We start from the raw sequence: 13593 nt of genomic DNA on the forward strand, positions 1-13593 counted from the left end.
TCCTGGAAAGGTAGTAGCTCCTGCGATATGGTTAAAAATAGTGGCTGGATTTTTGCTAAGAAAAAATAAAAATTAAAAGCAACAGCTCAAAACAATTCACATTCAGTCAACTATCACAGCACCCTTCCTGTCACAAACTATGCTACTTCTGCTGTATTTACACACACACAGATGACAAACACTCAGGCAGTCATAAATGCTCTAGTTTACACATCGGAATAACTGCAATTGCTTGCCATCATGATTTTAATGCATGAATTTTCATGTAGATCTCCCTTAGTTCTGTGTTCTGCCAAAGGTTGCTTAAAAAAACCAACAACAGTACTGCGTTTTCCAATATTCTCAGCAAAATAATATTCAGAATGATTTTCAAGGATTTGCCTCGAACTGTGACCAGCCAGGATTAAATTAGTGCTTTCTTTCCTTCATTATGTTTTACTAGAAGTTGTTAAATAAGATATAACAAATGACACCTGAAAAATCAATTTAAAAACCCCAGATCGATACTTGCCTTTTTTTTAGTTACTTTACTTTCAGGTCATACACTGAAACACTACATCTACTAAACAATTAAATTTAACATAATTCAAGAAAAGCCACAAAATGCTCATGGTTATCAGGTTCTGTTAAAAAGTGAATATATTTAGCCAGGTTATCACATCATGTATGCACAGAATGTTTTAAATATCTACTCTATATCTCACAGGGTGGAAAAAGTACTTCCTACAAAAACATGTCCTGAAAACAACAAAAAAAAGTTAACAGATTCTGTTTCTGAGGGCAAGACATGTAGTCATCAATTTTTATCTCAGTTACTTTAAATGAAATGTAGCTGTAAGCACAGATAGCTATGCTTCAGCAATTACTCAGATAAGCAGAGAACAATTTGCTGGATCTGCATTAGCTGTGTCAACATCTGTAGAATTTGCATTGAAAATAATTCAGAAGTCACCTAGAGTGCAAGAATACCTTCTCTAAGCTATGGTATGCTAAACTGTCTCTCAAGCTCAGTCAGCACTTACCCTCCCCCTCAATTAAGAAATATATTAAGAAATAGTTTAGTACTTGCACATTAATTTCCCTTTAGATTCAAATGCTATTCAAAAAAAAAGGCAGCACTGGATTTATAAAAATACCTTAAAATTAGACACAGTTTAAAACATTCATTAATTAAAATAAAACTACTTCGCAGGTTTTACCTAAAATTGGCAAAAGCTGTGTATTAAACTATAGCAGAGAGTCTTTCTCCGCTGTTAGATCAGCCTTGTTATGTATTTGAAAGGTTGCTGTCCCCCTAAGGTTACAACACTTGAGGTACACAGGACACTTCCCCAGGTCCTCAAACGGAGACTTGAGCAATGGGCCCTCAGATTACACCATACAATAAAACTAATGCAAACTGTATTTTTGCATTGATTATTAAAAATAGGCATGTGGAAGTAAACAATACCGGTTGTCTTTCCCTTCTTGGGGCTGTTTCTTACATACTAAGAGCTTCATGAAGCTGCACTCAGCAGTACTATAGCTTCATCTTACCTTGCAAAGAAATGTGATGTTAAAACCAAGAGACTGTTCATTTCTGCTGCCAGTGTTCATATAGTTTCCAAGGAACAACACTAACTCCAAAAGCTTACTAAAGCTTTCGCTCTTCCTTAGCTCTTCACAAGCGAGTGTAACCGACATAATGCCAGGCTTGATATTGTTTACGTGGTCCTCAAATGAAAGTTTGAAAAGAATTGCATTGAGACGTGACCTCAACATTTTCACTGAACTCATCTACAAAACAAGAAATAGTAAATCAGAACATAAAAGAACAAAAGGTTACTTGTATAAAATAGCTTATATTAAAAAATATTGAGCACTCAACTGGAAGACTACACTTCCTGTATGTTTCCACCATTTACCCGGTATTTCCCAAGGAACCATATCTGCACATACTCATTGGCAACAACTACACAATATCAAAACCCTCCACAGAGAACAGTCAATGTAAGCAGGTTCCGTCTCTTCAGAAGAACCCAAGATTAGCCTCCACTAACACGTGCCAAACTTACTGTCACAGCTTCAGTCACCATTGGAATATTGGTTCCTCAGTTCTTCTTTGCAAAATACTACAATAATCTCTCAAGTGTCTGTGCTAATACCAGCACAAATGTAAACATAAAGACTGATTGAACTCAAGAATTCTATTTTTCATTTTTAGAGTTTCTTACTGAGCCGATGTACGGTTCTCAGGTTGAATGTGATCTCCGGAAAAATAGCAGAGAAGAAGAATGACAAATCCTTAGGGACCCCCTTCAGGGGTTCTCACCACATAACATCATTAAAATGTAAACAAAATACTACCTGCATTTCTTTCCACTATCTGCCCTTTTAAACAAACTTTGTCAAACTCCTCCCCAAGACATTATGCTATCCTTGCAAACAGAGGATAACACTAATTCCTCCCTGACATAAATCACACTGTACTAAAACAGTACCTGACACAGATGCTGGAAAGTATATCTGATAATAATTTCATTAGCTTAATTCTCCAAGACCAATTTCATTATTCTAAATACCAAAATAAATCCTTCTTTCCCATATTTTCCACAAGTAATCGATAATATTTCCTTCTAATTAGCAATGGACTGTAAATGATAAAAGACAATTAGAAGATAAAGATATATACTGAAAATTTTTAATCCACTTAAAAATTTTCATTTAAATGCAAGAATGATTACCTTCCAAATCTAAATCTTAATTTTAATTAGCAGAATACAGAAAGATTTCTCCCCCAATGCATTCACTATCAGTGGTGTTCCTGAAGGACTTTGTCCCCCTGAAAGAAAAGCTTGGTTATGTGACAAATCACACATCGTGGCTACCAAAAAAAGGACTTCTATGCACTCTTGTCTCTGTTGTGCAAACCTCTACCACACCTCCTTGAGCAGCCAAGACTTTTGTTGTGAGGAAATGAATCCGGAGTGTTTCAGTATAACTAGCATTTCAGTTTTTCCTTTTCAGATTTTAAATACATCTCCATTATGAGAAATGCTTATTTGAGGCCCTTGTAAGTCATCAATATCCAGCTTTGAGGCAGTTTTTTAAATATCTTGTATTTCAGAAACATTACACTGGAAACTTCTGCCTTGAAAAGCATCTACCTTCACTGGTATGCTGTAACCAAAGTCAAAAATAATCACTTAATCTGCTTTAATCTTCATCAGACAATCTACAATCTTGATTTGTATTCAAAATGAGACAAAAAAAAAAAAAGTCAAAAGCTTTAGATCATAAAAACAGGGTTTAGTCATTTTATTTTTTACTAAATTAGATGATAAAATTGAATATGCAAATAAGCTCCAGAAAACTTAATCCCTTCTTTAGGCAAGCATCACTATTTTCATTTAGCAAATTTTCCTATTTAACACTCCACCAAACAATACTGAAAACTTCTCTGGGCTTTCCTTAGAAGGAATAATCACAAAGAAACAATCCTGAAAATAAGGATATTCTTATGGTTTTGACAACATATTTCAGTGGAAAAAGCCAGCAACCATTTAGATTCAATCCAGTAGTAGTCAGAAATCAGATAAACAAGATGCCATGTCCCTAAGACAACAAACAGGATATAGCCAATGCAGGGGCTTTCCTTTGAATACATAGTTTTCTGGGAAAAAAATCACAGTGAATCACTGAAATAAGAAACAAATCATGCTATTAGATAAAAGCAATGAGGAAGCACTAAGTACTAGATTTGTTGAAAGCTCGATTAAAAAAAAAAAAAAGGAAACCATTCAACAACAGCAAAAACTCATTTTCTCATTCCAATTAGCTTTCAGCTATCTACCTGCTAAACAAAATAAATTCTTTCTCAGGTAAAAAGCATTCCTGGAACATCTACTTTCTACACACACTTAATATAAACTACTTGGATCTTGGCAACTTCATTAATTTCTACTGGATTACTGCTACAAAAAGACAAAGCAAGAGAACAAGTAGTTCCAGCCTATGGTCTTCTCAATTAGAACTAGAACAATTTCCAAATAAGAGTATAAAAAGTCTCCAAGTGCCCTCATGCACTCAATTATTATGAATGACATTTGATAACAAAAACGAAAAGGGTTTTGAATTGTCATTTATACGCATTGTGCAGCTTCCTCTTTTCCTTTTTACTTTTTCCTTGTCACTATCAACCCACATCATCTGCTTCTCTGTCTATAGAATATAGCTGCTCAACTGCCATTTGAAACTTCCATAAAGGAGGAAGAGGAAAAAATGGAAACAGAGTATTCTTGAAGGCGGATGGCAAGAGAGTAGCAGAAGATGAGGTGGTGTTCAGGAACTTCCAACTGCATGTGAGGAAAACATATTTGACAGCAAAAGTGGGTAAACACTGAGCACAGCCCCAGCAGTAATTTACTACTACATATTAGAGAGCAAAATAATGGGAGGATGCAGGTAAACAGCATTCCACTCCAGAAATATCATTACATAAAGCTAGAGAGAATAACACAGTTAAAGTGAATACAAAAGAAAGGTTGAAGCTGAAGTGACAAGGGAGGGTACGATGATTATAAATAGAAATATACAGCAAAATTAGGGATCAATTTGGGAGAAGATCTCAGCCACAAAGATCAAGGCTGATGCAGTAAGAGAGAGAAAACAGTAAAAAGGAGAAATATCTATAGCAATGCTTTAATTTGAGATCATTAGACAAAAGTTTCTGAATTTACTTAGCTAAACAGTTAGCTGAATGGAATTCATAGACAGTTATTTGCCACAACACCTCTACCTTGTGTGCTTCCATCCAGTGTTTTCCTTAAACATTTTTCATATTCTCCTCGTACAAAATCTATCCAACTTGGTTCAGCCTATTTATTTAATTACTATATGCAAGGGTAGAATAAGAGAATACTCATTTCCTGCATCTCCCTCTTAAGATCTGCTCTTTGCCATTTGAAAAGTAGGCATGATGCAAACAGTAGACAGTGCAGTTGTTCTGACCTGCGTTCCTTCCCAGAGAACAAGAGCCCTTTCTGTTGTAGAGCTTAAAGTACCACTGTCAATTCATCACATTGTTTTAGTCAACAGAAGTGTCTGTTAAATGACAGGAGAGAACAAAGTATTCCTCCAGAGGTTTTAAAAGACCATTTATCTATTTACATAAAACATCATAATAAATATATATAAAAAAACAAAACACAACTGTTCCCAAAACGTGTGGTTTTGTTTTTTTTTTGTTTTGTTTTTTTTTCCAAAAGGATGTGGAAATTTCATAGAACATCCACACTAATCACTCTACTAAACATTCTACTGAGTTTCCTTATCCTTGTTCTCAACCATTTTTAAACTTTATGCTTTTCATAAATACTTTAAAATCAATAGCCTCAAATTTTTCAAAAAAACTCATTAATACCTTTCATTCTCTAATTTCTCTACAAACAAATCTAACTAGCTCAAAGTCACATTCTCCGCACCCAAAGAATCCACTCCAAAGGCACTTCTGAAGCCAACTTACAGGAGTGTCTTTTAAATAAGTAAATAAATACATTTCTCTTAAATAGTTTAAGTATTTCACTCCCTTCTTTTAAGGACCTCTATTTCTGTTACAATATATTTTACCTTATACCAAGCTGATCATCCTCAGTATAACCTCTTAGAATAACAAAACAGAAGTAACAATATCAGCTAATTTGTTACGTCTGTATAATATTGAATGGGAACTGTTGAGTTGCAGCCTGAACCACCAGGGTCAGCCCTGGGAGCACAGGTAAAGGCAATTTAGCTGTGTGAGCAGAAGCCTGGCTGCACCTCGCTCAGGTCATTTAAGGGCTGACTGCCACTGGGGTGGGATCACTTTCTAGAGATCCCTCCTTGGTGAAGCTTCCCTCCTACAAACCTGGAATCTTCCAATACAGGGGAGCAATTTTTTTCCTTCCTTTCTAAGCACCTCTCCATTGAGCTGGTCCTTTTGTCATCATACCTCTGTTTTAACGCTTTTTCTACCCTATTGCTCTGTCTAATTGCTACAAATATCTTTGTAAGACCAGCATCAAAAAGAGCCTTTCAAATCCTAGCTTAGAACTCAGTTACAAACAATTACCCACCAACGTGTTCTCGGTAATTTATGCAGTCCTTCAAATCCTACTTTAATACTTGGTATCATATAGTCATATACCAGCACATGTTTCATAGTTAATGCAAATTGGATAATTTTATTCAGAGATTGGTTCTAGCCATTATGCCATCTTCTATTCCTATTTTCAGAATATAGATATGCATTGAACACCAGTAAGAGCAACAGAATGTGATCTTCAGTTTCAGTTACATTAAAAATTCACACTTCTACAGCCACTTCAGAAGCTTGCATTTGTATATATACCTACATATACACACACATCTACATATAGGATGTATGTATACAGTATGGACATATTATAAAATAACCTGAAGTGGAAGATAGCCACAGGTAATATTAAGTTCAACTCCTGAAAAAGTTTTCTATTAACTTAAATAAGACTATAACAGATAATGTAACTTCTCACACCAAGAAATCCTTCCTCCCCATAAGTGACGTATTTAGACACCTTCCCAAAAGGTAAAACTTGAAGTGAGATATTATGGGCCTATCCTCTTTCAGCTGTTCAGTTTTCAATATAGCAAAATAAATTTATCACAGCTGTCAGTGCCATAGAGTAAATGGATCTTTTATGAACCCTTGAAAATTCAACTTAAACAGTTATGAAGAACACTCCAAATTCAGTAAACACATAAGCCTTTCACACGACACTGTATAAGAATGAAATAGAAGACTCAGTGCAGCAAAAATGTCTGTTCCTCTCCATTATAAACAACACTTCCTACCAGAAAAAAGTATATATTTGTGATTTAGATTCTTGCTGATCCAGAAAATATATCAACACTTTCCTAGCACACAATAACACTAACCAAAATGCTTTAAACTTTTTTTTTTCCCATTTATTTGACACAATAATTCTCCCCAGTTAATTACTGCACTAATACATACCACAATTATAAATTGTTCTGACTCAGCAAGATCATTATATTCATCCTGCAATGCAGCTAAGGCATTAATTTCTTTCTGTTCAGGAAGATTCTTCATTACAGCCTAAAACAAAAAGACACATTAAGCTTGGTATAATGAATGAGGTATGATCTTCAAATAACACCCCTAAAAATAACATAATATAGAAATGCATGAGAAAATCTTTTATTTATATATCTTAGACACTATATAAACTTCAAATCAAACCGATAATTAATACTTACCTTTGTAGCTGTCTTCAATTTGAAGAAATGGCCTCCTAGTGTTAAAAAGCTACAGAAGAAATTCTCATGTTGTCAGGCCCACAAGAATTATTCTTTACCTGCCAACCTTTTTGCCTTCACAATTTCATACTACAAACTAAATACTAAAGAAGAAAAAAAAGCTACTTGTCAAGTAGTATATAACCACCTAAAAATAATCTCAAGTTCTTATTCAAAATAGCTGTACACAATAAAAAAGAACACCATTTCAAAACTGGACAAATATTCTAGAAGGCAAATTCAATTTTCAGTATTTTTGAAGACACACAAACTCACTGAAGTTCATATTCCCAAAAGTCTATTTTGTTACATGATCTTAACTCCTGAGTCCCTCCTATCTTGGTCCTCAGAGATTCAAGAGAAAAGGAGCGGGTCAGTGTTCTGGCTGCATTCTCATCCCTTGAACATTTGAAAATGAACTCAAAGAGCAGGTGCTCATGTGCTCCACTACGCTCTCAAGCCTTGGGAGTCAGATCACTGTTCTTTTTGATACAAAATTCAGCCATAGATAAATGATCAGTGCAGTGCAAACTACATGCTTTGGCAAACACACATCAAACAAAAAGTACTGCCCAAAAGCGTACGTAGGGGGAGGAAAATGGTTTGTTTTTCTTCTCCCCCCCCCCCCCCCCCAAGAAGTCACAGACCTACTGTATCTAAAACAAAACATTTCAAACTATGCAACTTTCAACAATATGCTTGTGTAACAACATTCCACGCTGACTTTGAGCCAATTATAAAGTTCCCACATTAAACATCACCAGACATAAACAATGCATGTATGTCAGTATACATATTAACACACACATATGGAAACATGTTTAAATATGCTTATTTTCACTTAACTGTACTGAATAACTCAAAATGAAACAAGTGTTCAATGGTCACATATTCAAATCCTTGTCAGTAGTTTAGGAAATAAAGTTTCATAAAATATTTATCAGAATGCAAGCTCAAATAAACATAAAAAGGATTTTTTTAAATTTTATTTAAAAAGGATTTTTTTTAATTTTATTTATTATTATTTTTTTTAAGTCTGACATTTATGGGCTGACACTTTCACTTACTGCTTAAAATGCCCTCAATCCTGGTAAAAAATGGTATTTTACATGGATATGCTTAGAAAACAAACTCTTTCAAAGACACAAAAAGAATGAAGAATGAATTTCCCTAGTGTGCTTTTCTCACAGAACTGCACTGCCATCATCAACCATATACACAACCTGCTTAATCCAATACATTGTATCAAGTATGACAGTGTAAGACTAAAAAGTAGCAAGAAACAAGTACTTCAAAGGAAAGAGCAGGTGTCTGTAGGCTCAGTTATACAATCACAGAATCACTGAAGTCAGAAAAGGCCTCCCAGATCATCTAGTCCAACCTAATATCTACCACCAATATTTCCTCACTAACCCATATCCCTTTATAACACATCTAAACATTTCTTGAACATTTTCAGGGACAGCTTCTTAACCACATCCCTTGGCAGCTCATCCACTACAGAACCAACCACTCCTCCTGAGAAGAATTTTTTTCTACAATCCAACACGAACCTTTAGGTCTCAGCACTGCGATACTTGGAATAAAACAATTTTTACATGTGTGTTTTCATAAAGTTCAAGTTTAACTAAGCATGAAAGCAAGCAAGGTTTGCTTTGAAGAAGTTTTCCAATTAGTAATACTGAAAACTATTAAACTGGTAAATTAGTTACTGAGTCACTTAATTGGAAGATCAGAGCAGAAATAAAGCAGAACGAAAATCAAATAGATGATACAGTCCCTTTACTCCAATACATTTCTAAAACTGTCCTGGAAATAGAGACGTAACCTCCTTGGGGTCATCAGGTAAGTCTCCTTGCTCTTAGAAGTAACTCTGACAGACCAATTATTTATAACAATGGATTAACTGCCAAATAAAAGTAATTAAAACTTACTATGGGAATCCAAGACTCACTTTTTGGATGATTCTAAGCAACCAAGTTACTGGCACAGCTGCATTCACGACGAATTCGTGCACATTTATTCTGTGGTTAACACTGCCTTTTACTTAAGTACTGTCATTTTTCTCCCCAGTGCTTGCATATATCTCTCTTCTCCCAGAACAGTGAAAGTTTAGATTCCCTCTCAGCTATTTATATTGCTAATCTAATCAAGACAGTCCTTTCTAGCTTCCTTCTGTAAACTGTTTCTCCATTGCTCAATCATCTTAAGTAGTTTTCAAGTTCAGTTTCTTCATTTTAAATTCGTTTCTAGAAAATGTATTAAGTATTTCAGATAATGTCCTAGATGTGCATTATTCATAGACGTAAGAATTACCTACTGCAATTATTTTACTGATAGACCGTACAATCACATTTGTGTGTTTTATGCTGCACTAGATCTGGGTAGGATGGAATTTATTTTCTTGTGACCAAAATTAATGCACCAATATAGTAGCAAATGTTGAACAGTGTTTTTGCAAATGTTGAACAGTGTTTCAAGGTCTTTTTTACATTTTCACTCCATCCACAGAGCAAGCAGGCCAAGGATGGGCTACAGGTATTCAAGGTGGTTTTGCAGTCTCTAATGACTTCCTTAATATTACTAATCCTTCAGGCTTCTCAATCAATCTGACATCCTGGATCTTAACTGCAAAAACTTCCTATTTACATTAATTTCTAAATGTATTAATTACACTAAAAAGGCTATCCCAGATGAAATACGAATGAGATTTATTGACATTCAATTTGTGTTTTTTATTCTCTGACCTCAGTAATTTGAGGTTTACGAGAGTGAAACAACATTTTCTTTGGAGTCTCAGGAGAAACACAGGAGAAGCTTGGTGATATCCAGAAAACTCTACGCTATTCTTACTTTTGGATTCTTGTATTTTTTACGTCATGACTACATGCGCAATAAGCTATGAACAGAACTCGCCGCTGTTCACATACCTGAACAAAGGTTTCAGTCAGCTTCTCTTCATTAACCTCTAAAATGATATTTTTTATTTCTTCATAAGGCATTCGTTGAGAACCCAAAAATATTGCTGAAATTCAGAAAGAAATAATTAGAAAAGACCAAAAAGACAGATGCAAGGATGCAGATTTCAATTCTAACAACTCAAAAACAATCAAGTTAACATAAAATGAAAGTTTCCTTTATAAAACATGATGTGAAACACATTATTTCTATCCAAATTATAAATCTTTTTTCTAAGAAATGAAATTGTGACAAGAGTTAATTGTTTAAGCAGTCACAGTTGCTCCTGAGTGGTGCTACTTGTCTGCCAAAATCAAGTCCCAGTTTTATGAATAGCAATATTTTTGTATTACAATTAAAATAGATTTGTTCAGCCATCATAAGATTTCAGTGTCCATTATGTTTAGCAAGCTATTATAAATTACTAGAACTAATAACTTGTCAAATAATCACTTAATATTCTTTTTAAAAAATTCCTTAACATAAAAGAAACAAAACAGCCAAAGTCCTCATAAAGGAGGCTATATGTATTGTATACACTTCAATAAAGGATTTCTCAAAGCAATCTGATCTCAGGCTGTTCTAACATCTCAGCAGAGCCCTGTTGTAAAAACATCCCTAGCACAGACAGATTAACATCATACTGCTATTCATGAAGCACTGTATATTCCACCCAATTACTACGGCCAACTTCCATGCAACCATGTTTTCAGTCCCTGCTTTGAATTTTTATATCACTCATGTCAGAGCACATTTTCTGCTTAGGGAAGTTTATTCATGAATGTGGTATTGAACAACACACAGATGTGGTTTTACACACTTGCTTTGCCACAAGCATACATGAGCTAGTGACATTTCATGATATATCTTATTCAAATAAAAGCATACTGCCCTTAAAAATAAAAGTTGAAGAGGTGAGGCTATTTTCCTTAAAATCAGTATTATTTATTCCTAATTTATCCTATTTGGCAATATCCTCTTTAGGAGTCCAGCTGCCACTGTGCTCTTTCTGCACTGCTCTAACCAAGTCGCTGTCAGAGCTGTGGGCTGCGAGGCTATAACCTAAATCCTACCGATGCTGACTTCCCTGAATCAGTGACTATAATTTAACTATATTGGCTGTCTGAAGCAATTACAGAAAGAATCAAACTTCTCAGTACAAAGACAATATAATTCATTAACATTTAAGTCCACAACGTTTTTTTTGTTACATTTAGACTTCCCGAAGTTGTATAACGCATTTAAATCATACGTATATGAAACTTTCCTAAGCTAAAAAGATAGAAATTGGCTCACATTGCATATTTTTAGAAAAATATTGTAGATGTAAACAAAGGAAGATGTAAGAATAGCCTTGTAGACAAGATAATTACATATTCATCTGAAATATTTGACATCACTTACATAAGTTCTGTGAAGTTTTTCCATCCAAAACTCTTAATACTTTGTTCTTTTTCTTTGACTGTTCTATTTTCTTTTCTTCTTGCTTTTCTACTGTCTTTTTAGCTGTAAAAAACAGTATTTATTAAATATTGCAACTCTTAAAAGACTAATAGCAATTTACACAGAAAGCCATAATAGTACATTTATAAGAATCAGCTCAAAAGTGAATCCTTTGCCTTGATGTACTGAAAAATACATAAAGAAGCAAATAACATCTATTTATGAGATTAGAAGCAAAATAAAAATATTAATAAAACAATGTTGTTTTTGTGTGTGTGCACTATCAAGTTGTTTTTTATTTTAATCCACACATTCCGCTATCTGAGCTCCAGTTTATTGTGAATACCTTTATAAACACATTGAATAAGTATTACCCCAAAGCACACGAGTGCCCTCTGTTGAAACACATACCATTTGAAGTTCTTCATTCAATAAAATAAAGTATTTCACACTTACCACACTATAGATCTGCACAGGTAGGTTTTAACTGTTAATTATCATTGATTAGTCAATTAGTCAACCTTGGCTGTTTCCATACCAGCATAAGCTAATCTAGTCCAAGACCATTTCCTCATCCCCAGCCATCTCTAAGAAGCCTAAGGCAGAAAAAGCTAAAAAGAAATGTCAACTCTCCAACAATGCACTGCATGCTCTACCCTTCCCCCTGCTATTGTTTTGCATGTACCTACGACCAATTCAGCTTATATTTGAAGAAGGACAGAGCTACACAAAGTTTTTTTCCATTCTCAACCACAGACAATACTCGAAACTCCCACCAGCGCTGACCTGATAACTGTAACATGCTGCAGTTCAAAACCCTTAAGTGACCCTCCATGAATTAACCAAATACTTATTACTACTTTTTCCCCCTCAGTTAAACAAGAAAATAAAACTAGGTATTCAACAGCCAGAAATAAAATCAGTTTAAAACCAAGTTTTCCCATGACAATGCAATAAACATTACAAGCTCTGTTATGTGAACAGAAACTACTGAAAAGCACGAACTTGAGTCTGCTGTGACAGTTAGGAGAAACCACTCAAGAAAATAAGTGACCTATTCATTGCTTCATCTGTTTAAGAATGCAACCTTCTGGATCCCCATGAATAATGAAGCCTTTAAGTAAACATGGTGAAGAACACATCGCCACTAATCCGGTCACTGACTACTCCTGTCATGTCAGTTGTGAACAGAAGATGACAGACTTGCTCCTTAATTAGCTAAAAGAAAATAGTCAAAGGCAGAATTCATCTCCTCATTCATGAAATACTGCAAGGTTAACCAAAATGTTCGGTATTCAATAAGCAAAACCAAGGCAATAAAATACTCGTGTTACCACGTGATAATTCACATACACCTGACCAGAAATAGCTAGAGAAACATATTTGTGAGCAAGAATTTAATGACAAGGACGTCACATGAGCCCAATAAGTAACCCAGTGAATAAACACTGGCTAGGAGAGGGTCGGTTTTTAAATCATAGGGTTGGAGCTTTTTTTGTTTGTTTGTTTAAGAGACCCATATAAAATGGGCTGACAGTTCCTAACAGTACTCATCAAATAACCCATTTTCAAATCTCTCCCTCAACTGTTTCCAGGCTGCGGTCCCCAAGGGGTTGTGAAACTAGTAGCCAAAGTTAGAACACACAACTCCAAACCTTCAACAGTTTTGCAATAAACAGCTACTTTTATGTGCTTCAGCCTGAAGGGCTGTTAACACAATCACTTATAAATTACCCATTATATAAAAACCTACATCTAGGTTAGATTAAATCTCTTCCATTTGGAAAAGACTAAAGATTATTTCCAAAGGTTTTAATCTTTTCAAGCATGTGACTAAGAACTTGTAGTTACCTTTATGCTAAGTCACAATAAAACTAG

General features: G+C 34.8%; 1 protein-coding gene across 5 annotated transcripts in view; it reads right to left on the reverse strand.

Annotated features, from left to right (window-relative positions):
* The window catches only part of DIAPH2 (diaphanous related formin 2), a 137212-nt gene that overhangs the window by 66920 nt on the left and 56699 nt on the right, over positions 1 to 13593 (reverse strand). For all 5 annotated transcript variants that reach the window (XM_072334023.1, XM_072334022.1, XM_072334021.1 and 2 more), the window contains 4 exons: positions 11677 to 11778; positions 10245 to 10339; positions 7013 to 7114; positions 1537 to 1776 (listed from right to left, as the gene is read on the reverse strand). In XM_072334023.1, the coding sequence (XP_072190124.1) occupies positions 1537 to 1776; positions 7013 to 7114; positions 10245 to 10339; positions 11677 to 11778 (539 nt within the window). The remainder of the gene's footprint in view (positions 1 to 1536; positions 1777 to 7012; positions 7115 to 10244; positions 10340 to 11676; positions 11779 to 13593) is intronic.

This window comes from Excalfactoria chinensis, chromosome 4 (genome assembly GCF_039878825.1).
Source record: "Excalfactoria chinensis isolate bCotChi1 chromosome 4, bCotChi1.hap2, whole genome shotgun sequence".
In the NCBI taxonomy this organism is placed as follows: Eukaryota; Metazoa; Chordata; class Aves; order Galliformes; family Phasianidae; genus Excalfactoria; species Excalfactoria chinensis.